The sequence below is a fragment of the Myripristis murdjan genome, chromosome 24 (assembly GCF_902150065.1).
Source record: "Myripristis murdjan chromosome 24, fMyrMur1.1, whole genome shotgun sequence".
In the NCBI taxonomy this organism is placed as follows: domain Eukaryota; kingdom Metazoa; phylum Chordata; class Actinopteri; order Holocentriformes; family Holocentridae; genus Myripristis; species Myripristis murdjan.
In genome coordinates this window covers 3,854,051-3,879,637 of record NC_044003.1, presented here as the reverse complement: position 1 = coordinate 3,879,637, position 25,587 = coordinate 3,854,051, and the positions used below count along the sequence as shown (strand labels likewise).

The following is a 25,587-nucleotide window of genomic DNA, read 5'->3' as shown; positions in this document are numbered from 1 at the left end:
CATCCTCTGTGTCAGTCAGACGCTTCAGAGCTGCTGCAAGGTTGAATTTTTCACTTTGACTGAGCCAGGCTAACGACTCCCATAGACTTCAAGTCTTTATGCTAAGCTAACAGGAGATGCTACCCACAGGAACTGAACCACTGGACATCCAGAGGTGGAAATGGTGTCCAACATCTGGTCTCAGTCTGGGGAAGTCGGGGATAGAAAAGGGTATTTAGCCCAAAATGTTGGAGTGTTCATCTAAGGTCTTTTGCAGGTGGAAGAAGAAAAATAAAGGATGTAGATGAAATTGTGGATTCAACAGCCACAGATCTCGGGGCTTTTCCAAACCGGTATGCCCTTTGGTCAGGCTGAACGGCCAATCAGAAAGCTCCGGCTGTGTCTCGTATTCAGCATGATCAGGACATCACTGACTCGGTGTGTGAGGAAAATCAAACGTGATGATGTGCATCTCGTCCGTCAGCTGTGCAGCGACCAGGACTGAACCCACTGACTTGTGAGTGACGGCTGTTTGTTGAATGACAGCATCACAGTCTTATCTGCTCTGCTCGGCTAACTGAGAAAAAAAACCCATCAAAATTCAACAAGCCAAGTCATTCAAAGTGTCGTACAGGACTGTTCATCCGCCTGGTGTGATGCTGAGAGCGGCCGGACGGCGAGGCCTGCTTTGAGCTCTGAGGCGGCGCACAGAAAGAAACCACAAACTGGGTGGCATGATGAAAAGCCTTGAGTCTGATGTCCAGCTTCAAAAAAACATGTTTCATAAAAAGAGAAGTGATACTCAAAACGAGCCCCAGAAACCACTCGCAGCCTGCCAAAAGAAAAAGGCTGGCAAGTGCAGAGTGAAAAACATTGCACCAGTCTGGTTATCAGCGGGGAAGCGTTCATGTTGATGTGGGCTTTTGGAGGCTGATACTGAGCCTTTTGGACTGAGGCTGCTGATAACCAACATTTTAGACACTAAAACTGAAACCCAGACTGAGAAACTGAAACTCCTCAAGGCGCTGTGACCCACATCACCTTCACAATGGAAAGTGAAACTGTCAGCTTCAAAGTGAAGAAATAATCAACAGAAAAAGCTGAAAAGCATGTGCACAGACAGCTCTGTCATATCAGGGCTGGACTTCACTGACTGACTTATATCTGATGCTGAAAGAAAAAAAAGAAACAAAGAATGAAAAACTTGCACCACAAAAGTTCACTAAATATACTTCAGAAAATAAACATGTTATGAAGTTATTTTTGCTGGGCACATTTCATGCTGGCAGTTTGAGTCCTCAGTTGCACCCAAGTGGAGCTGGCAGCCGGCGTCTGAGCCGCAGCGCAATCTTTTAATCTCGGGCTGCACGATACGGGCAAAATGTCTCCATATCAACGCCAAATATCTTGATGGCTGTATGACATGACTGTGGGTTCACACTCGTTTGAAATGTTAAGTGCTGCAACAGTGAAAATGGAGCATCCTTCAATAAACAGCATAATAACATCAACTGCATGTAGAAAAATGCAGTGACTTCACAAAGTATTTTTTAGATTTTAACCCCAACTCTTACTTTAATATCGTCCATATTGTTGCCCTTTAAGATATTAATATCACACAAATAACAATATGATACCAGTATATCATTCGGCTCTAATTTAACACACACACACACACACACACACACACATATCTTTACCTATATCTATCTATCTATCTATCTATATAGAAATAATTATGACAGCATATTAGGGCCGTTGTAAGGGGAAAAAAAACTCAATGATTATTCCATTTCCATCATTAAAGTCGTAAATTTACAATATATATATATATATATATATATATATATATATATATATATATATATATATATATTCTGCATATTCTCTGAAATTAATTTGCAACAAAAAAAGTCACATATTAATGAGAAAAAAATCAAATATTCAAAGATTATAAAGTCACACATTTGTGAGAAAAAAATATAGAAATTCTCTGAGATTAAAGTCACAAGTTTAAAAGTAAAAAACTTAAATTTATGAGGGGAAAAAAATAGAAATTCTGAGATTATAAGGTAACAAATTTATAAGAAAAATATTGGAAAAACAGTTTTTGTTTTACTTTTTTTTTGTGGTCAAGGAACCAAGAACCAGATTCAGCCAAGTAAAGTGATACAGTGATGTGGTTCCTTGACCAAAAAATAAATAAATAAATAAATAAATAAATAAATAAATAAATAAAACAAAGTAAAACTATTTCTTCAATTTTTTTTTTTTTTTTTTTTTTTACAAAACTTGTGACTTTATTATATCTGAGTTTTTGACTTTTTTCTCATAAAGTTGTGAGTTTTTGTCTTGCAAAGTTACGACTATAATCTCAGTGACTATTTGACTTGTTGTTGTTGTTGTTTGTCTGTGCTCAGGTCCCCCTCACTGGCCCTGACAGGCCGCCGTACCGCCCCGCCGTGTGGCCGCTGTGCGCCGAGAGCCGCGCCTGTCAGTCAGCCGCTGGCCCCGCCCCCCGCCGGGCCATGCCTGCCGCCTGGTGAAAAGGAAGTGCGCAGGAGGCAGGCGGGACAGAGGGGGCTCTCTGCGGGGCAGGACGCACTGAATCTGGACTACCGCTCACCACCACCAGCCCTACGTCTCTACAGTCAGCCAGCAAACATGACAGCCACCATCATTTCTCCTTTCTTCGAGTACAGTGAAGTCTCCAACAAGGTAAGGAGGGGCCGGCGGCCCGGGGCGAGGCGGCCGCGGAGCGAGGGGCTTTTCCCCGCAGGAGCAGGACGCTGCTCCGCTAACAGCATTAGCCTCATTAGCCTCGTTAGCTTAGCCACGCTGCCCTGCAAGCTGGAGGTTTAACTTTTACTGCTTTAGCCGCATTCCTGCTGACTGGCCTCGTTAACGCACCGTTACGTAAGGGAAGCGTCAGGTCGTCTCTTTTGACCAGTGCAAAGAGCTGCAGACATTTGATTTGATTAGAGAAATCAGTCAAAGTGTGGATCGATAGCTGTTTTAGCTGTTGGTGCTAGCTGAGCGGAGCTAGCCGCGGCTTGGCGCACAGCGGCTCCGTGAGTTGGATTTGAGTTTAAATCAGAGTTTCGCGGCCGTGTTGGTGCTTCTACATGAGGTCAGCGGGAGCTAACAGGACCACTTTGCTGGCGCTTTACTCATTTGTCAGCTGATTGTCGTGTTTTGATGTTATAACCTGTTTATTGCTGCTGACTCGGTGTGTTAGCGTTAGCTGTCCCGTCCCGCACCGAGCCGCCAGCTCGCTGCTGCTGCGGGACTTTGCCCAGGGACTTTGTATGAGTTTAATTAGCTGACGTTAGCCCAACCTTATTGTATTGCCGCCGTGATTAAATTGTAAAGTCGGGATATAAAATTGCGACACAGCCCTGTTGTGACAGCGGCCAAAGTAACATGACTTTTTATATGGAGCTGCTGTGCCAAGCGCATGTGTGCGGCGCTGTGAAGTTTGATCGATGGTCTCTCTGTTTAAAAAGTGGCAGTGATCAGTTTGAGTCAGCCTCTCATACCCGCATGTAGCTGCAAAACCACATGCATTTAAAAAAAAAAAAGAAAAGAAAAGAAAAGAAAGAAAACAGTAACTCCGTATGAATCATGCGATTTTTGCCAGTCACCTGTTAGCCTTCTGCTTGCACGAGCCGCTCAGAAGAAATTGGTGAAAACGTGATGAAGGGGTTATTGATGGAAGAGTGAATAAGACAGCATAGAATAGATGAGACAAAGAAACCGATGGGTGTTTAATTTGCCTGCCATTAAAACAAACGCGCCCCCCCTGTGCAGGACAGACTGTACTCTGATGCACAGAGCTGAGCTGTGTTTGCTGAAGTGTGCTCTGGATCCCACGTCGACATCCTGGGCAGAGTTACACAGATGGCACGGCTGCCCTCCGTGTACCGGGAATGTCAGGGAATTTGATCACTTTACCGGTGAAGTGAAGGAAAAGCCTGCAGTTTTAAAATCGGGTCACTTTATGCAACGTCAGATCTGTGCCAGTTTGTCTCTGTGTTGTCTGCACTAACTGTTGATTCTGCACATTCACGGCATTAGGATACGCAGTATAGTGGCTGCAAGTTGCTTACATTTGGGAAACTGTATGAGCTGCCAGTCAGCGAGCCAAACACAGTGTGTCATCTCTAAGGACATGGAGATGTGCCAGGGTAGTCGTGGAATGTGCTGGAAACGTGAAGGCATTGCGCTGGCAGTCAGATGTTTTTCTAATTTTGATGTTTCTCCTTTTTTGTAGAACAACAAAATGTTGAACTACAGCAACAACAACAGTCTCGGTGGACCCCACCTGACATCTGTCCCCTGCTCCAGTGCCAGCCTCTCCTCCTGCACCCCCACTGGGTCCCTGCTGGACAGGAAGGTGGTGGGGGCCCCCTCTGCAGGAGGCCTGTTTCAGCGCCGCCACTCAGTAACCCTCCCCAACGCCAAATTCAACCAGAACCAATTCATCAACAGCCTTAAGACAGACCCCACTGTCCTGGTGGGCAGCAGCAACAACAAGGAGAACCGTTTCCGTGACCGTTCCTACTCGGAGACGGGGGAGAGGCTGAGGCCCGGCGGCCAATCGTGCGTGGGCGGCGGCGGTCAGATCAACTCCAGCCGCTACAAGACTGAGTTGTGCCGGCCCTTCGAAGAGAATGGTACCTGTAAGTACGGCGATAAGTGCCAGTTCGCCCACGGGATACACGAGCTGCGCAGCCTGAGCCGCCACCCCAAGTACAAAACCGAGCTGTGCCGCACCTTCCACACCATCGGCTTCTGCCCGTACGGCCCCCGCTGCCACTTCATTCACAACGCCGAGGAGCGCCGCGGCCCGCCTCCCCTCTCTGCCTTCAACAAGCTGGAGCGCCCGCGGCTGCAGCACAGCTTCAGCTTCGCCGGGTTCCCCAGCTCAGGCGGCCTGCAGGACAGCCCCACCTCCGTCACGCCTCCGCCAATGTTCTCCACCGAAGACCTGACGGAGTGGCAGAGCAACCCCTTCACCTACTCCAGCCAGGAGCTCGCCAGCCTGTTTGGCCCCAGCCTGGGGCCCTCTCACGCGGAGCCTCAGGGCCCCGCCCCCCCTTCCCCGACCGCCCCCTGCTTTTTCCGGCCCACATCGGAGAGCCCTCCCAGCCCCCCTGACTCTCTGTCCGACCAGGAGGGCTACCAGAGCAGCCTGGGCAGCCAGAGCGGCTCCGAGTCGCCCGTCCTGGACGCCTCGCGCCGCCTCCCCATCTTCAGCAGGCTCTCCATCTCCGACGATTAAGGAGTCTGCATCCTCGGGCCTGGAGATGGAGTGATTAAGAGAGAGCAGAGAAAGAGAGGAAGCTGGAGATCACTTTGCCTCCTCGTCACCACCGACACCTCCTCGTCCTCTCCTCCCGGCCTTGTTTACAGGAGAAGCGGACAGTTGTGTGCATTGTTGTAGCCACTGAGTCAAATCGGAAAACCGAATTGCCTCCTCTCTTGAGGATCATAAGCCCTCTCCTTCTCCACTCACGGACTCCCCATCCCCTCTGCATCCAGATCAGTCTGATCCAGGCAACAGTCGGCCTTTTGTTCTCCACGCTGTCTCTTAATCACAACAGGCAGTTGGCCACCAAGAGTCATATTCCTCGTCTGTGCCGTGCACCAGTGCCATGGGTGAATGAATGTGAATGATTGTGAGAAGTAGCTGAGATATCAGATAAAAATAATTAATATTATCTATCATGAGCAAGAGGAGTGACAGTCTGTGTTCCAGTGTCGGGACGAGTGTGTGTTCACCTCCGCTGGTGTGCAGCAGTGTTGTGTATCTTCAGTGTTGTGTATTGCTGCCTTACACTTCCCAGCATTTGAAACCCAGAGGCCTTTGACAAATCACTGCTCCATGTTTTTTTTTTTTTTTTTTTTTTTTTTTAAAAGATCACCACCATATGAAAGTAACAAGAGAAATCAGTGGATCGTTGAGCTGAAACGATTTTAAAAAAAGTGCCTTGGTGTGCGTTTTCTCTCATGAAGCCAAGAATATTGGACCACAGCTATATTTTGTACTTTTAATCATACACCCTGTTTTATATTTTCACTTGTTGAATGGTGATTATTATTTTATTTTATTTTATTTTTTTCAGATAAGGGGCTAAAACACAATTGCTTTGCTTCTGTAGCCAGGTTGGAATGAAAAGTGGCTTTCTGCTGGTGCTATGTGCCTTGTATCATCACAAGCCCACGACCCCGAGTGTGAGGGTCTCTCTGGTGGTCCGCGGTGCAGAAAGTTAGCCGGGTGGGAAACTTGTTTTTCTGTGCTACACAATCAGGTGAATCCAAAAAATTGAACCAGTCACAAGTTGTTGTTGTTGTTGTTGTTTTGAAACCAGCCAGTGGGTGTGTGGATGGCAGGTGATGGTCCACTGGCCTCAGATCCACCTGCCCAGTGGGAGGAAGAGCGGACCGCCCCCCCCCCAGCAGCTGGCATGTTCTCTGGGTGTTAGTTTCCCACCCTGAGCGTCGGGTTAACCTTTCAAACTGTGTCACGTTGTCGTCATCACAGCAGCATTAGTCCAGCTCCGTGTTTTCATCCCCATCTAACGACCACAAAACCCTGCAGATCAACTCTGTGGCTGAGATCAGCGTCTCGGCCTGCTGTCTGTAATCAAACGAGCACCAACGCTCTGTCGATTCCACCTTGTTCAATATTATTATTATTATTATTATTATTATTATTGTTATTATATTATTGTTTAGTTTATTTCAAAAACCCCCAGAGTGAGGGTTTTGCTTGTCACTGCTTATTTAACTTATCAAAATGTATTTATTGCTGATCTTAAGCATTTTTATTTTGTATTTATCTGGATAATGAAACAATAGAATATATTTTCTTTTATGTTAAATTATGATCTTCCGTATTAATCGCAAGATTGTGAAGACCTGTTTTTTGTTATTTTTTTTTCACAGTTAATATATTATACTGCAATGACATTTTTGTAACTACACTTGATTTATTTTGAAAGTGAATCTTAATTTAAAACAAAATGCAAAAGGGTTTTGCGTTTTTTTCTTTTCTTTTTTTTTTTAATTTATTGTTTTCTCCTCCCTCATGTTGGACTGCGGTTTCAGGTTCTCTGTTGCTGTCATCATGCAGAAACGCACTGGAAGCGTTATAGTGTCACTTTGTTTTGGTTTTTTTTGTTTTTTTGTTCCTCCTCCCTGACGTGCCTGTGTGTGTGTGTGCAGCGTTCCTGCACACACTCGGGCTTTTGTGAGGTCCTCTGGACTGTCTACACCATTTATGTATTTCACGACAATATGACTTTTAAAGCTAATACGGCGACCGCAAAATAAGCAGGTAATTAAGCTAGTGCCATGCAGTTGTTCAGCATGTAAACGTCGGTGCTTCACACAGAGTTCCTGCACGGCGCTGCAAAGCTGGGAAATATTTGGAAAAAGAATTTGGCAACTTCTTTGTCTCCTAACAAGTGTGGAAATTGCACAAAAAAATGTATAGAAATGATATACATGAAAGTAAACATTGGATTGCTCTGAGGAGTAACCCTCCACAGAGTTTAATGGGCCAAATGTCCATCTGCATACATCACTCAGCACAGAAAGTTCCAGATGAAATCCAGAAATGACAGCGTGAGGAGTTTGAGCCGGGCCGTGCAGGAGCTCTGCTCAGAGACGTCCCGTCAGGAGCAGCGAGAGACGAGCGTTAACGAGCGCTTCCAGTGCGTTGAGGCTTTTTAAATCCCTGCTCCAGTTCTGGGCAGCCGTTTATCTCATCCTCTAGAATGTAGAGCGGCTCGGGTAACAGTCCTGTCCTCGGTGTTTCAGTGTCTTTTCACTGGGATGAATTCTCATTTGATGATCCGAGTCACCTGGACTCCGTGTCGGGTCTCGCTGTACACGACAAAAACGAGACATTTTAAGCTCTTATTTGAAACGATAATGGAAGCTTGCCTGTTCCACAACACCACGCACACTTACTAGCACTTTTAGTCATCAAAGTAGATGATGTGTTAAGGTTAAATCTTTTTTTTTTTTTTTTTGACCACTCTTTTTTTTTTTCTCTCCCATGAAGTGCCTATGAATACATTCCAGGTTTCCCAAATGTTGTGCCTTCATATTTTTGTATAACAGAGCAGATAAAAGCCTAAAGCGTATTCTTGTAGGTTAAAGGTTAACAGGATTGACACATGAAAAGCAACTGTTGAATGTATTCTCTAGCAGCTGTTGCTGTTCACTACAGTAATTACTTTGTTCATGTATTTTTTTGTTTTTGTTTTGTAATGACAGATTGCAGTTTAAACCAATAAACCCATATTTCTATTGAACGTGTCACTTCCTGTTTGTGCGGAGAGCTGCTGTCACTCATTCCTCCCGAGGGGAAAATATCAGGAAAATTACAAGGTCGAACCGGTATCAAACAAAGACTTATTTTTCACCGGTGTTGAATTATGATCTTTAAGTGGTGTGAGTCAGCAGCGCCGTGACGGTTACGGGTGCAGCTCCCACGGGTGAAGATGTAATGCGCTCACGCTGTGGCGAGGTGTGTTTGATAAAAGCCTCCACCGGCTGCCATGTTAGCTGGCATCCGTTCATTTTCCACTACATTAAATCAGGCTCCTCCACCACCAAAACAGCTATTAGCGTCTTGGCAGGAGAAAAGTGTCCCGAGAAGGAAAATGCAACTTGTGTGCCGTCGCTGCAGCGCCTCCTCCGCCTCCTCCAGAGCCATTGTCCAGGATGGAGTGCTTTTCTCTCTCCGCGGGCTGGCTGGAATCAAAGAGAGGCACTGAACTTCACCGGGCTTCCTCATCTGAAATTCAAGACCTTTCACCGGCTGTCGCCATGGTTACGGCCGGGCTGGAGTTTCGGTGTTGACTTTCTCGGCGTCCCGGTCCGGCCCCGTTTTCCTTTTGAATCGATGAGTTGCAGGTTCGGTTTGCGTGTGTCTCTCACCCCCTGGCAGACCCAAACCTCAAAACGTCTTCACTTCCTGAATTTAGCCGCCGGTGCAGCCGAGGCTCGGTGCCTTGCTCAAGGGTATTGAAGGGTGCGAGCACATTTTCACTTTGTTTTCTTTGCTCCAAGTTTTCCTTTGTTTGTATTTGGTTCATTTACGTTCACACTGCCTATGGGCCATGAGCAAAGCAGGGCTCGTAAATAAAAATCACATGGACTCACAGTCAGCTTGTTTACCGGACAGAGTTGTGATCGCCTAGAGATTTTAGTGGCAGGGATTTTTACCTTCTCTGGTGTTCATGACAACTAAAACAAAGAAACAGCTGAACACGAGCGTCGGCAGCAGACTGCAGTTTGCTCTCGGTACATTTTGTTTTGCCAGGCTTTCCAAACACGAGTAACAGCTGTCAGGTCTCAGCATCTGTCTCACGTCCAGAAGACTTTGGGTCTCGGGGTCGTGTCCTGCAGATGGTCCGGTTCCTTTTTCACTCTTAATAAATTCTCCCCCGGCTCGCCTGGAGGATGATGCACACCCGTCTTCTGGTGTGACCTCGATTCAAACCGCTCACACTCGCCTCAACAGGCCAAACTGGAGGAGGGAATGGTTTTAACAGACCGCTCCCGACATGCTTGATGGGACTGAACCTCTAGACGTGCCGGTGAACATAATCTCATCTGTCCCATCGACAACTCGCAGCTTAAATGCACCTTTCAGCAGCTGACAGCAGAAACCTGTGAGCTGTAAATCGGCCTCTCTCCCTGCAGAGACCTCTTAATCCAACTCTTTATTTCCCCGGAGAAAAGTAGATGAAGTGGGGCTCAGCTCCCAAGTAAACAAAAAGGAGCTGGGAGTTCCTGCTCTCATTGTGGCACTCTGACCCCTGAACCAAAGAACATCTCTTGTTTTGTTCACTTCCCACCTCCTGATCGAGCTCAGAGCGTCTGGACTCACCTCTTTAACCCCTGTGAGGCGGCGGTCCGGTGTGAGGTCACATGAGGTCCTAACGCCGCCGGGGCTTCGGGGCTGGACTGTGGTCAAGACCAACTCGGCTGATTCCAAGTCAGTTTCAAGACCCTGTTAAGTTGTTTTGAGTGGAGGCCAGATTCACAGGGGGGATGGACAGCAGCTCTTTCTGCTGGAGCCCCATCCACACCTTCCAGCATCCGACAAATTAATACGTAGGCCTTTGACTAATCAAAGCATAGAAAGTTTGCTAACTATACACACATGGAGTTCATCAGATCGCAGTGCAGGGAAACACTAAACAGAGGAGCAGGAGGAGGAGAGAGACGTTTGAAAACTGTGAGATTGTAAGCAGGAAAGACTGGATTGCAGTTGACGTCCAGCAGTGACTGAGAAAACAGGTCTGGGAGTAGATACAGGAGAAGAAAACAAAAAAAAAAAACAACTAAACTGTGAGAAAAGCAGACCTCAGACTGGACTCATGCTGCAGCCTCAGTGAGGCGTTCACTGCCCGTCAACGTGCTCGTGCTCCTTATGCTGCTCGCCTCTTCGGATCTAAGTGGCTTTCACACCTGCCTGGTTTAGTCTGACTAAAATGGCTCACCCACCTGGAGCGGTTTGTTTGGGCAGGTGTGAAACCAGCAACCCAGCTCAGGGTCTGACCCACGAGCCGGACTGAGACCCTGTGGAGGAGGAGGAGGAGGAGGAGGAGGAGGAGGAGGAGGAGGAGGTCTCCGTGACAAATCAGCTCTCAGAGTTCGTTTGCGGTGTGAATGTGGGCTCTGGGCTGAAGCAGCTCCTGTGGCTCAGGTGCACGCCGTGGCTCAGGTGCACGCCGCGGCTCAGGTGCACGCCGTGGCTGGCAGTGAGCAGCACAGCAGCACAATGAGGCAATGGAGCAACAAGGAAATATACTGGTATTTAGCCCAAATGAGCTCTGCAAGGCTGAAATGCCGCACTGCAAAAATGCAAAATCTTAACAAGATTATTTGTCTTATTTCAAGTCAAAATGTCTTATTTCTAGTCAAAATATCTCATTACGCTTAAAATAAGACATGATCACCTCAGAAGTAAATTGTTTTTAGACAATTTTCACTTGTTTCAAGTGAAAATTTGCTTGTTTCATTGGCAAAATTTGCCAGTGGAAAAAGTGAAAATTCACTTGAAATAAGTGAAAATTAGCTAGAAACAAGAAACAAATTTTGCCAATGAAACAAGCAAATTTTCACTTGAAACAAGAGACAATTGTCGAAAAACAAGTTCCTTCTGAGGTGATCATGTCTTATTTTAAGCGTAATGAGATATTTTGACTAGTAATAAGACATTTTTGACTTGAAATAAGACAAATAATCTTGGTAAGATTTTGAGTTTTTGCAGTGCGAGGCTGCTGCTGCTGGCGCTCCGTACCCATGTTTGACACCATGTTGGCCAAATGGTTTTCTACAATAAAGTGAGAGAGGAAAAAAAAAAAACATCCCCACTTCCTTTCTCTTCTTTCTTTCAGTCTGGCGACGTCTGTCCGACCCTGACCAATGAGCTGCCTGCCTGCTCCCACATGGCTTCTGTTGATGCATCTTTGTTTATTGAAGTTTTTTTGTTGCTAACGGTGTCCGAGCACCTCTCTCCCATTCACGTTCCAAAAATGCAATGAAAGTTGTTTTGCACAGGAAATTAACATCTTCTGAATACTTGACCTGTGAAAATGACTGTTTTTCTTGATTGTAATCACTCAGAATTCAGGCATTAATACCAAATGAGTACCGTGTTCAAAGCTTTGTTTTGTAGGGAAACTTTCAGCCAATGTGCTTCATGGGTTCTGCCCTCCCAACTGGATCTGAATAGGCCTGGAAAAAAATAGTTCCTTTCAAAGTGCCTGAATTTTACTGGATTTGCAGTTATTTTTGCACAAACATTGGAATTACCAAAGTGCAGTAAGTTTCCAGTTTCACTGAACAATTTTTCCACATTTCTTAAACAAAACGGCAGTGAATTGCACGGGAATAAATAGTTCCTTTCAAAGTACCTTGTTTAAAGACGATTTTTTTGGGCATTTTGCTTTATTTGATAGTGACGTTAGAGAGAGCAAAGGGCGAGGACAAAGCCTTGATACCGAAGGGGCGTTCGGCAAAGTACCCGAATTTTAATGGATTTCTGGTTCTTTTTGCACAAATACCTGCCGGCCAAATGTTTTGACACACTGGAATTACAGATGTGTAGCAAGTTTAAGTTTCTCTGAGCTGTTTTATTTCCCACATTTCTTAAACAAGGACGGAGACCTCTGGGTGAGTCGGGGTTGATTTTTGAGCAGAGGCCGTGAGCTCACGACGGCTGAACAGAAGTCCCAACAGGACCGGGGCGCTCCTTTCAAATTAGACGCTCTCATCCTCCTAATGACGGGAGGACACCACGGAACGGGGCTCGGCCCGCCAAATAAAACCTGTCCCGACAGGTGCCGGGGAGCAGGGTGCTGATCTTGTCATGTTCAAACCCTGCAGCAGCAGCACGTTAGCGGCTCGAGCGTCAGGAAGGGGGAGTTGCTTGCGTGTTGGCCGCCTGCGCCTTTAAGCAGCGCTGCAGGGAAGACCGCCACTACAGTTGAGCAACACTCCCGCCTTAGACTGCAGTTCCCCTATCAGCTGTTTTTCTTTTTTCCTCATGTGAAACCAAAAAGAAAAGAAAAAAAAAGTGGAGCAAACAGAGGCAGAGGTCCACAGCCTGTAGTTCTCTGCACTGGAAAGCCAGACCTCCCCATCGGAGCCAAGAGGGATGAGCTCAGCGGGCACATGTTTGAAAGATAGGATGATGAGCGCAGGGAAAGTAAATTAGGACAGACGGGGGAGGACCTCGGCTTGTAGGGACGAGCAAGGAAAAAGATTTCAGAGCACATCCCCCGGTAACACCACGCCGACTGGAACCCGCTCGAACTGCCAAGATGTGAGATTATAATTGACAAATAACATGATGAAATTTATACGGCGTACCCAAGAATGTTTTGGAGAGTAAATACACCCCGACTGGGTTTATCCGCGGATTAGGGTAAATTATAGCCGACGGCATCGCGCTGGTGCGAGTTACATGGAAGCATCCCGTCTTGTCAAGAAAATAAACGAGGCGCTCCTCGGAGGATATGAAACGCTTTTCTGTTTGTGCTGCTGTTTGTTCTGCTTGTGTTGACCCCCCCCCCCCCCCTTAGTTCAGAGTTTACCCAACGCTTTTACTCACCACTAAATCACCACTGCGCATGTTCCGACACACACACACACACACACACACAGACACTAAAAACTGAGTTCATCGGGGATCCTTCTTGCAAAAAGGAAGCCATTAAACACTCGAGGATCCCTTTATCAAGAAAGTATCCCAACATTATTCCTTGAAAAAGCCTTCAGGCATTCGAGGAAGTTCCTGCAAATCACTGATGGGAATGAATTCAAAAAGACAAGATACAAGATTTTTACTGGGAAACAGGATGCTAAAAGTTAAAGTTGCATTGTTTTTTTGTTTTTTGTTTCTTGATATTTGTTGTATTTGTGAGGTTCAGTAATGTGGGACTTGATGCTGTTAAAACAGATTGTGCAGTTTGTGAAAGCTCTTAGTTTGTCAGCAGGACGGTCGACTGTGCACAGTGGCAGAGACGAGCTGAATCTGACAGTGTACTGACTGTAATCTTGAGTGTGTGTGTGTGTGTGTGTGTGTGCTGCTCGGTCCTCTCTGAGCGAGGACTTTGCTCTCTCTGCAGACCAGGCCTCGTGACCCTGCTCCAATTCCTCACTCATTATTATGACACAGATTTTTCCAGACGGCGCTGCACCGGCGCTGCCTCGCTGATCCGACCTGCAGGAGCCTCGCCGCTCGCTCGCCCGCACCTCGCTCGCTCGCTCAGGTCCAGGCAAAGAAAAAGGTGCACACTCAGCCCCCAATTATGAAACAACTTGATTACATAGACACATTATTCAGCTGTCCTCACAAGACAGATCAGATTTCATGTAGCTGGAAAAGCCTGGGACTGCTGCAGTATGTCAGATTGAATTTAGATTTTAAAGAGAGCTATCAGATAAAGCTGAATGATCAATAATCATTTGCATCTAAAGCACCAGCACCTAAATATTCACTGAGGAGCCCCAGTGGGAATCAAACCCTTAACCCTGGCTGTTAGTGCCTTGCTCTACTCATTTCTTTATATATTTTTTTAGGCATAGTGGGTCTGGAGGCAGAAATAAGCTGATGTGTTGAGTTGAACCTCCGTTTTTTTGGAGCACAACTTCAGCCAGGATTAGACGAGATTTGAGCCACGATTTTCCAGTCACGGAAACGTTTGAGATCGTGGACAAAATTTTAAAAATATAGGGTGTCCATAAAGTCTGTTTACAATTTAACAAATTTATTGCAAATTATTGCAATTTATTGAAGTTTTTTTTGTTTGTTTTTTTTTTTTTTTGCCTCAGTTAATCCACCTCTATATGGGCACCATTAGTTGCATGAAGCACATCAAGACGCTACTTCATTTCTTGCCATGTTGGCTGCAGCAGAGCCTCATCAATGGTGGCAACGGCATCAGTGACCTTTAGCTTCAGGTCACTGATGTCCAACGTGATTAAAAACTTTGATGGCCACTGAGTAAATAGAACAAATCTGATTAACATATCTCAGCAGTTGCTTTTGTAATAGATTTTTTAAATTGTAAAGAGACTTTGTGGACACCCTGAGGTGCCTGTCGTCCGAGCGACGCGTCCTGGACCGGTCTGACAGCGTCTTAAACTGCGTCAGTTCTCAGATGTTTTTTTGAAGACTGGCGGCACCAAATCCCAGCTGCTCCTGTAGATTATCCAGTCGCATTCTGGTTTTTAATCTGAGCGAGAGTAAAACATCACACTGAAGCACTTTGGAAACAGCTTCAGGAAGGCGCTACATAGAGCTAAGAGATTACTTTGCCAGAAAAACGGTAATTCTTTGGCCCGGCCTACTGACATTTTATTGGACCAATCAAATTACTGCTGCTTGCCTCAAGGAAAGCTTTGTGTAATTTGGCTGCATGATCGGTTCATCTTGAAACTCGTCACCGTGGAAAACAACACGTGCCGACTTTTGCAAAAACAAACTGATCAGACACCCAGCACGGCTTGACAGGTTTGAGATCTGGCTGTCATTTAAACTCCAGCTTCTCCGGTTTCAGCTCAAGTGACGTCAAAGCACACAAGAAAATTGGTGATTACTTGGAGCGATGCCAAGCAGGAACGTTCAGGCACGGCAGCTCAAAGACCGCTTCACATCTCGTTAATAATGGTAGCTATTCAGTTAATTAGCCTTCCTTATTAAACCTGTAACCAGGAGTGAATCATATTTGATACACGAGTTTCCGAGGCCACGAAGATTTCCTGAAAACTCGGACGTATGTAATCTGATCCAGGTCTTCTGCCCCCTGGTGGATCATCTGTGCCCTGCAGCTGTCCATCAGCGACCCGCTTCTGGTTTTGCTGGGATATTTTTGCCAGTTTTGAAAAAGCTAAAGCGATGTGATGTGGAGGCGATGTAGCTTCACTGGCGCAGTCACAGAGTATGTCTGACATTGTGGTGCAGGATCGAAAAAAAGTCTTATGTTTTTAATTACTTGAGGAAAAATGTAAAGAGTAAGGGGTTAAAAATGTTGTTTTCTTTGTTTAAAAAAAAAAAACACAATTGTGCACAATTAATTGCAGCAAAACAAAACTCATATATGATAAGTGTTATTTAATTTCTTTTTTTTTTTTGTCAGAAGGTACAATAAACACTTGCCCTGCGCCATCATGCCAGAAGGCGCCTACAGCATTTGCCTAGCCTGCCCTGTGGACCACAAAGAGAACTCAAAGAATTACATGTATGTAAAAGATGTAAGAGGTTAGTGATAGCACTGGAAATGCATGTCTTATCTTCTTCTTGGGCACTAACCCAGGAGGAAAATGCAGTGTCTTCCTCAAGCTCCATCCATTTTCCCCGAGCTGACATGATGTTGTCACAGGTTGGAAATTTACAACTCATCAATTCAGAGTTCAGAGATGAAACGAATGCATTTGAAACGTCAGCCTGCTCAAACCGCGGCTGCAAGGAGCTGAGCCCAGAACCCGGAGCTCTGCCCGCTGGCCTCCTTCAGCGGCTGCCTGGTTCATGCAGAGCTGATTTACAGTTTTTATTAGTGAATCCTGAATCTGTTCACGGACCCTCGGGCAACAGCGCTCTCTGAGAGGAGCTCTGCCGTCTGACCTGAAGGAGACGGAGGTTTTGAGGTGAAGGTCCAAACTGACAGTAGGACCTGATGATGCTTTTATATCTCAGCTCAAAACAGAACTTTTTTTTTTAAAGGATTATACTGATGTTTTAGGCAAAATACCCTTTCTCTGATTTCCCCAGACTGAGACAAGATGTTGGATATCGTTTTCCTCTCGCGGATCAAGCCAGATATTTGTGTCTGAACCTGACCCGAGCCTGAGATTCAGCCTCTCCTCCATCTCCAGAAAACAGCCTACGTGTTGCCTTCAGCGTCATCACGGAAGTTTTGTCCAGAACAGACAGGGGGTCTAACATTTTTATTTGTGTCACGAGTGTTTGACTAAAATAACCCTGATGTGGCCGAACCCGACCCAAACGCCAACATCATTTCTAAATTTTTGTCCGAAACCGTCGAGACCCGGCCGGAGTCACACGTCGACACTTCAGACCGGTGGTTTGGTTCCTATGGCAAGCATTTTGAAATACATATCTTGGTTTTTTTTTGGTTTAGTCAGGCTAACGACTCCCACAGACTTCAAGTCTTTATGCTAAGCTAACATGAAATGCTACCCACAGGAGCTGAACCAGTGGACGTCCAGAGGAGAAACTGGTGTCCAACATCTGGTCTCAGTCTGGGGGACAGAGTCAGGGAAAGAGGATTTTGCCCAAAACGTTGGAATATTCCTTTAAACTCACTTTTGGCCTGACTGTTTCATTCTTCTCTTCTGTTGGTGTTTATTGTCAGTTCCTTCCTTCCTTGATTGATTTGATCTCATGGTGTTAACCGTCCAGTGATCGGCATTTCTTACGTTCTTTAAAGAAAGTCTCACAGAAATCAAACTGTTGTCATGAAGGAAGGTGGAGACGGGCCCATCGGCCAACCTGTGGAAACATGTCAGTGCTCAGAGCGGCCCTGAGGCTGTGCTGCGTGGTGTGTGTGTGTGTGTGTGTGTGTGTGTGTGTGTGTGTGTGTGATGATGGTGCTCTGCCTAAACACACCTCCCCCTTTCTCTCTCTCTATCTTTAACCACATTATTGCTTTCTTCCCTGAACAGGCCAAGACAAACAGGGCTGTCATCACTCAGCATTCATCAACTTGACAGACACATCGAGGGTGTGTACGTGTGTGTGTGTGTATGTGTGTGTGTGTGTGAGAGAGAGAAAGAACAAGAGAGAGGGAGAGAGAGAGAGAGAGAGAGATTGTGTCATATGTAGACAGTTTTCCAAGAATAAAAGTCCAAAAATTTGAAAAACCTGAATTTATATTCTTGGGGAACATGCTTAAAAGAAAAAAAAAGGTTTGATCTGTGCTTAACATGTAACTGATCCAATATTTAAAATACATAATCAATACATGATATTAATGGTAACATGATATACTGTATCATACATGACAAACTGAGATCCACGGTGCATCAGATCAACCTCATGTTGTGTGATCGGAGCTCTGAGATCAGCTGAAAGGTCACAGAGGGTTAAAACATATGCAATATTCAAAAGTAGGACACCACAGGGGAGGAAACTTCCCATGATGCTTTGAGTGGAGTGAAAAGAACATCTCTGGAGCGAACACCATATGACCAGAAAAACAAACACACAGGCTTTTGAAAGTGTATGAATGCCTTATTGCTCAGTGCTTTTCCTCCTCTTACTAGCAGTGAGCTGTAAAGCCCCCTGCACGCACGCATGCACACACACACACACACACACACACACCGCTGCAAGCCGTAAACAAACAGTGTGCAGTTACTTCATGCTCCTCGGGGCGGACAGACAGAGACAGGCTGTGTGTCCACACGTCAGGAACGAAACAACAGAAAAAAAAAAAAAAAAAAATGAGGAGGAACCACCCGAAATAACACCATTGTTCAGCTAATCAGCCAAACTTCCCCTAAAGGCTCCTGGCCATGGGAACAGAAGTCATGGGAACGGGCGTCATGGCAACAACAGCCTGCCCCTTCATGAACTCCCAGGATTGACGGATCTCGTTCAAGCGGCTCGTCAAAAATACTGACGATTAGCAGCTGACTCTGCATCGTCCCTGTCGCTGCGCCAGCTCCAATCCTCCACCTCCTCCTCCCCCACCGCCGCCGCCGCCGCCAGGCCTCAGCGTGGAAAACCTACCCAGCCTGCCCTCCTCTCCCCTCCACCGCCCCCAGGCCTCTGTAATCTGCCCTACCAAGCAGCACAACGCGCCTCAGCAGTGTTTAACTGCAGCGATCACAGCACACTGCACGCACTGTGCTGCTGCTGAGATGCCAACACGTCTGTGGGAGGCTGCAGAAACTCCCGCCTGCCTGCCCTCCAGGAGCCACCGTTCACCTCCCACTGTTCACCTCCCACCTCCTGCTGACAGGTTGGGCCTTTGTCTTTGCATCTCCTGTTTGCTGGACTTCATAGCAAAGGTAGACCGGACAAGACGGTGTGTTTGTTCTTCAACCAGCCCAAAACAGCGCGTCTCTCCATGTTCCTGTCCCTCGCCGACAGGGCAGCAACCAGACCTGCTCCTGCCTACCTGGACTCGCTCGTCCAGGTGTGCACTCCCTCCTGCCCTCTTCTGTCCTCCATGGAGCGACGCCTGGAGCCTCCAGCACAGCGAGGCCCTGGATCAGCAGCTGGGCTCTTCTCCTCTGTGGTTCCTCGGTGGTGGAACGAGCCACCAAACTCCATTAGGAGTCCCTCTCAGCCTCTAATGCCGCTTTTCCACGAGCACCTACTCGACTCTACTCGGCTCGACTCGGTTTCGGTCGTTTTCCATTACAGTTGAGTACCAACTCATCGTCGGTGGAGCTTGGTGGCGCAGACTTTTCTGCGCCACCAAGCACAGAAAAGTCTCCACCTCTTCATTTGACCGCGGTGCCGGTTTGCTTGCCATTTTCCGACTTTGCCAACTTCACTGATGATCAATGCGCACGGTCGCCGTTTTCTTTTAAAAATTCCGGGTTTGGTTTTCGTGAAGGAGTCGCTTTCATCTGTCGTCGCTCCCTGTCGAATCAGTGGCCTGCACAGCGCTTACGTCACATTTCGGCTCGACTCAGCTCGCTTGAAACGCCGGCCGAGTAGGTACTGAAATAGTACCTGGTACCAGGTACTACCACCTAATGGAAAAGCTTACAAGCCGAGTAGAGTCGAGTCGAGTCGAGCTGAGTAGGTGCTCGTGGAAAAGTGCCATAAGAGGAGGCTAAAAACCCAGCTCTTTAGGAAACACCCTCTCATCTTAAGGACTGTGTATAGAGTGTGGATACCCGGCCCAGCTCGGGTCGGGTTTGGACAAAAATGAAGAAAATATGTTTGGGCTTGGACCGGGTTCGGTCACCTCGTTGTTATTTTAGTGAAAAATGATGGACCTTCCGTCAATTCTGGGAAAGTTCCTATATAGTGTTAGAATTTACGCAACACTGAAGGCATCACATGGGCTGTTTCAGGTGGTAAATCTAACCTAGCGATTAGTGTTGTAGTACTCGAGATCGGTCTTGGTCTCGAGACCACTTTTTGAGGGTCTCGGTCTCGACCTCAAAATGTCTCGGTCTTGTCTTGGCCTTGGTACTCTCTAGTCTCGGTAATGTCTTGGTCTCGGTTGGTGTGGTCTTGACTACAACACTACTAGCGATCGAGGGCAAGCAAAATCTCAGTCTCGGGTCGAGTTTGCACATACACAAAAAAAACCAATGCCTGTTGGGTTCGGGTTGGGCTCGGTTACCATGCTCCTGTTTCGGGTCAAACCTGAATACCTTGCTCAAGTCCTTGGAATAAAATTAACTTCAAAGAAAACAAGACTAAGTGGCTTTTTTTTTTTTTTTTTTTCATTCAAACCTGACTAACCTGTAAGGCTCACACGTCTTTTGTTTGACTGCACTGGAAACAGCGAGTCAGCGGCGTACGTGCTGCCTCAAAACACCTTGGATACAGCAGGAAGTCAAGTCCAATGAGAAAATATTCTGGGCTTTAGGCTCAATCTTGGATGAAACGAAGGCAACACACACATTATTTGCTTTGTCTCTTGTGTGATGCAGGGAATCAAAGTCGCTGAAGATACAACTCCAGAAGTGGAGAGTCAATTTGCGCGCACACTTTTCCACCTCTGCTCTGATTTACTCAAGGGAGTCTGTCGACGTTTTGGTTGCAAGAACCTTTCTCAAGACAGAACAAAAAAAAAATAAATAAATAAAGGTTCATCCCTCCTGCATTTGAAAATCCACCATCATAGCGTTTAATGTCCCATAATATTCCTAATTTGCTGTTAACCATCATTACCATTTCATGTTGTCTGCATTTCTTTCCACATAAAAAGGCAGAAACCATGAAGCCACGTGTGACTCTCTGAATCAGTATCAGCTCTGATCTTTCTACCAGTCACAGAGAAACCGTGCAGACTGATGGAGAAAACCGGCTGCTGAAAATGTGACCCGGTGCCAATGCAAGTTAAGGTTCTTGTTTCACTAAATATGAAGTCCTGCTGCCCGTCCGCCATGTGAGCGCCACGCAGTCAGATCGCACCGCCGCCCTGCCAAAGTGTCACCGACACAAAGTCCTGCACATTTAATGTACGACTCCTACAGAACACAGAGGCAGATTCTCCCCGTTCACCTGTCTCAGGTACAGGAGTTACACCTCTGGTCCTTTTCAAAATGCGTGCACGACTGAAAAGTGAGTTACAATACGATACAACACCAGGAGTACGATCTGTTCTGTTTCAGGGATGAACGCTGCGTGTACAGTACCATTCTCAGTTTTTTTTTTTTCCATGAGCTTTCATTTGAGTTAACGACACTGAGAGTTTTGGTTCTTTCTAAAATATATTTAATGTGTTTTCACAAATGATAAAAAAGTAAGGAAATGAAATACAAACACAGAGAGCTCAAAAAGAGCGAGAGAAACAACAAGTCAAGACAATAAAAAATTAGAGCAAAATTCAAACATGAGACAGAATGGTACAAAAACAAAATGCATAAATAAGTAGTAAGGGAAATAAATTAACAGTCTTTCCAGTCTTCTTATTTTGACCCATCAAATTCAGGCAGACAATTAAGGAAAACAATCTTTAGAGTGTGGGTGATAAGGGAGTGTATTGATGTTCAAAATTCAAACTTCAAACAGAGAAAGAGTGTATTCCTGCAGTTTCACAGAAGCTGATGTCAACTTGTTTTAATACTAGAAAGGCCGCTGGATTTCAGGGTTTTAAGAGGCGGCCAACAAGCCATTAATTGAAGGCTGTAAATATAAAAAGTACCACAGCTTCCCTGCACGACGCTGAAAATCGAACGCTGGTTTGTGCAAGAAAAGTAGGTCGAGAGGAAAGTCATGGGGGGACGTTTTAAAGCGGAGATATTTCAATCCCAAAAATTCAACACAGCTGTCAACTGTAATGTTAACTTTGCTTCCTGTGTCCTTCACTTCACCAGGAGGGAGTCAGACAGGAGCGAGGCCGTGACCCGCCCACGCCCGGCCCGATAACGAGTTAATACAACACCGAGCCGTCTGGCCTGGCCCACGCTTTATTGCTGCTGTGAATTTTTAACCCATTAAAAATACACACTAAAGTTAGAGAGCAAGTGACGCCGCAGACATACACACACAGGAAATGTTCATTTTGTTCATGACACATTTCATTTTCAGAGGTCGAGCTGTTTTCAGAGTTGAACCTGAGCTCTGACTCCTCGGCTCCACGGCAGCACAGAAATATTCGTCTAGACCGATAAGTCAACACTTTTATCTACACTGACGAGCTTGAAAATGAACTGAAACAAGATAGAGCAAAAATACTGTTGAATATAAAAATGCTTATGTTTGAAGATGAGGCTGGACTGCAAAAACGCAAAAACTTTCCAAGATTATTTGTCTTATTTCAAGTCAAAAATGTCTTATTTCTAGTCAAAATATCTCATTACACTTAAAATAAGACATGATCACCTCAGAAGTAACTTGTTTTTAGACAATTGTCTCTTGTTTCAAGTGAAAATCCACTTGAAACAAGTGAAAATTTGCTTGTTTCATTGGCAAAATTTGCCAGTGGAAAAAGTGAAAATTCACTTGAAACAAGTGAAAATTAGCTAGAAACAAGAAACAAATTTTGCCAATGAAACAAGCAAATTTTCACTTGAAACAAGAGACAATTGTTTAAAAACAAGTTACTTCTGAGGTGATCATGTCTTATTTTAAGTGTAATGAGATATTTTGACTAGGAATAAGACATTTTTGACTTGAAATAAGACAAATAATCTTGGTAAGATTTTGAGTTTTTGCAGTGTGTACAGTCCACTGTGTGCAGAGGATGGAGCTTAACTTGATGTTTGCTGGCCAGGAAACGTAAATCTCTCTGAAACGTGCAGGAGACGTGGGCTTACCATGATCAAACCTCTGGGGACGAATGAAACAACTTTTTTGGCACAAAAATGGAAAAAATTAAGAACGTATTTACAGAAAATATTGGCAAGTTCAGTTTCAAAAATTTTAATAAAAACGTCTGTCTTCCAAACCCGTGTTGTCTGACGCCGACACACAATCAGTGTTGATCCTGAAGTCTGCGTCTAACTCGATGCTGCTGAATCTGGTTTCATATCATGGCCTCTGTGGCGACTGTAACAAGGAAAACAACTGAGGTGTTTCTAATTTTCTTTCTTTCTTTTTTTTTTTTTAATTTGTTATTGTTGCGTGTTTGTCTCATCTGCAGTTAAGAAGTCACTGATGTTTATTTAAAGTGTAAAATGACACGAGGCCGAATTGTAAAAATGGAGGAGGGGTGAGGGGCGATCCCTGATCAAACCAACTGAGATGAGTCATCATCATCATCGTTTACAACATCAACAAATGTAATCCTGATCCAGGCACGTATCACCACCACACACACACACACACACACACACACACACACACACACACACACACACACACGTAACGTTACATACATTTTGTTCTGTGCACACACACACGCCTTGCAGAGTCAGGGGAGCGTCTGGTCCGTGGATTTGGTCAGGTTGTAGTTGAATCCCGTCCGCACTCTGATTGGCTGCAGGCCGGAGTCTGTGCCCTCGTACAAGGTGTCCTGACTGTCGTTTCCTAGAAAACACACACACACACACACACACACACAGGAGTAAAACACACCGCCACTGATCAAGGTTGCTTTAAAGATGTGTGGTGTATCACTTGACACAGATTTCCACTGAACAGTTGTGTGTGTTTTGCCGCTGTGAGCAGGACAGACAGCCGGCGTGTCCATCAGCAGCTCGCCGTCCCGTCAGAGCGCCCACGACGCCCGTTAAACTTCTACAACTGTACAATGAAAGCAATCAGGTTTTATGGGACGGCCTCGCCGGTGGAGAAAGCGGCAGGTTTCTCCCTGCAGCAGCCGAGCGTCCGGCCCCGGCGTCCTTGAGCGAGACGCCGGCCCCCCGCCTGATCGCTCGCTGTAAACCGCCCTGAAGAAAGAGCGTCAGCTAAAAGCCTGAAGTGTAACTGGAAGCGACGGCACTCCCCACGCCCTCATCGTGGAGGCCGACACTCTGTGGGCTCTTGTTTGAGGTAAACATTTACAAAAATGTTGGTCCAAAGCAGACTGTGTAAAACAAAACCAGCTGAAGAAAAATAGGGGACGGATTACTTCCATAGCTACCGACGTCATCAGAGGTATTTTTATAACATCTATTTGTTTTGCCATAATCCATATCGATTCCTCAAGGGGAAGGGAAGGCGGAGAGAGCGGGTCTGAAAACAAAGGCCGGCTGCGGATCACTTCCAGCCTGAATCTGACGTTTGGAAAACATGAAGCGGCGTGAGAAGGGACGCATAATAAAACAATGTATCTTTCTCATAAATAATGTATCTCATATTCACTGCTCCACATGTTTATTAGCAAAGGTCACCGGATAACACTTCTGCTTTCATGTCTTCACGCCAGCAGTCACTGAGAGAGATGTGTTGCATCAGATGGAGGATGTCTCGTTTTCTCACGTCTCATTTTGGAATGAAATTCTTTGTAAATTATAACCAAAACACTTTTATACATTTTGCTCTATTAGCACTGAGTAAGGCATGCTTCCACTTTCATGAAGCTGTTGATATGATTCTGTGATGAGCTGGAAACTGGTAAAAGTCTAAATATGTTTACTTGCAGTAATAATTGTGGATAAGGGCTGCAAGGCAGATTCAGCTGTGAAATCCCATCATGACTCATCAAACACGTGTCCCGCGCCGGGGGCCTGATTCACACGACCCACATCTGGGTTTTAATAACAATAAAACTTAATCTGGAAGATCATCTCTCTTCATAACTGGGCAAAAATCACGGCCAATTGTCTTGAGAACAAAAGCCTGTTGGGCTGAAGTCAATCTGAAAAGGAAGAAGGACAATAAACATCCCAGAAGATTTTAAGTCTGAGGGCTGAGCCTCGGCCTCCACCTGTTCGCAGGACGTCCCCAGACAGCTGAATCACGGCTCATCATTCATGAGGGGAACGCTTAGGGGGTGAAGGTTTAATCAAGGTTTGATGCGACTGACTGCTTAAGTGCTGTGGAGCAAAATATAGATATAAATATGTATAAAGAAACATGGGAAAAGGGGTAATTTTGCCCTGAGCCAGTTAAAGCAGTGGTTTCTAACGCAGCGTTTGTTGCGCTCGGTGCAGCCAAAGATCCATTACAAAATTTCACCTCATTATAACTAGAAAAGACCTTTCATAAAAAAAAAAAAAATCCACCCTGCAGAAGTTGCCAAAGTGTAAGGCTCAGTTTGGCGAGGAACCAAGCGGCGTTTGGAAATCCTCCTGTTCTAAAGACGTAGTTTGGTGACTGAGGTGGAAGAGGGCGTTAACTGAGGCCGGTGGTACGGCTGCACCATACGGACAAAAGTTCATACCTCCATATTTATGCCAAATACCTCAATAGTGACACTTTATATATATAAATCTTTATTGCAGACTAAATAACACTGGTCAGATCACTAGAAGCAGTACGCGTGGTGACTTATCAGTCCCATTCAGGAGAAGTACATTTGGTCAGTTATCATTTTCTGTTAAAGCAAAACAAACCTGGAACTCACTTCCCATCCATATTAAAGACATACATACATACTGCACTTTTACAGCCAAATTAAAAACATGGCTTGTCAACAATCATACTTGCACACACTAACATATGGCTGGGTGTTATTTGCGTCATGATCATGCTGCCTGTCTATACGTGATGTCTGTCTGCATCCCTGAATGTGTTGTATGTGCTGATGTATTGTGTGATTTCTGGTATGTTGTATGTGCTGCTTTTGTATGTTTTCATGTGCTGTCTCTGCATGTTTGACTGTTCTCTCTCATCTTTACTGATTTATCTTGCCTCTTAGCTGTCTTAACCCTCTCTTTTTAATCAGTGTGCTGTAATATATTGTTGTTGTTTTTGGTTGTTTTTTAGGGTGCCTACTGTCATCTGGCTAAAGCTGCCCTTTTTACTGTCAT

General features: G+C 45.6%; 2 protein-coding genes across 3 annotated transcripts in view; one reads left to right on the top strand and one right to left on the bottom strand.

Moving 5' to 3' along the window:
- The first annotated feature begins 2,560 nt into the window (after window positions 1-2,560).
- zfp36l1b (zinc finger protein 36, C3H type-like 1b) lies at window positions 2,561-8,306 on the top strand. The gene is made up of 2 exons (XM_030047455.1): window positions 2,561-2,697; window positions 4,253-8,306. Exons 1-2 carry the CDS (start codon window positions 2,644-2,646, stop codon window positions 5,261-5,263), a joined length of 1,065 nt encoding a protein of 354 aa, XP_029903315.1. The 5' UTR covers window positions 2,561-2,643; the 3' UTR covers window positions 5,264-8,306.
- Window positions 8,307-22,280: 13,974 nt separating this feature from the next.
- The window catches only part of rad51b (RAD51 paralog B), a 77,422-nt gene continuing 74,115 nt past the window's right edge, over window positions 22,281-25,587 (bottom strand). The window contains exons 10-11 of one of the 2 annotated variants that reach the window (XM_030047935.1): window positions 23,050-23,200; window positions 22,281-22,720 (exon numbers count right to left, since the gene is read on the bottom strand). In XM_030047935.1, the coding sequence (XP_029903795.1) occupies window positions 23,085-23,200 (116 nt within the window). In that variant the 3' untranslated portion in view covers window positions 22,281-22,720; window positions 23,050-23,084. The other variant, XM_030047934.1, reaches the window with a different exon arrangement.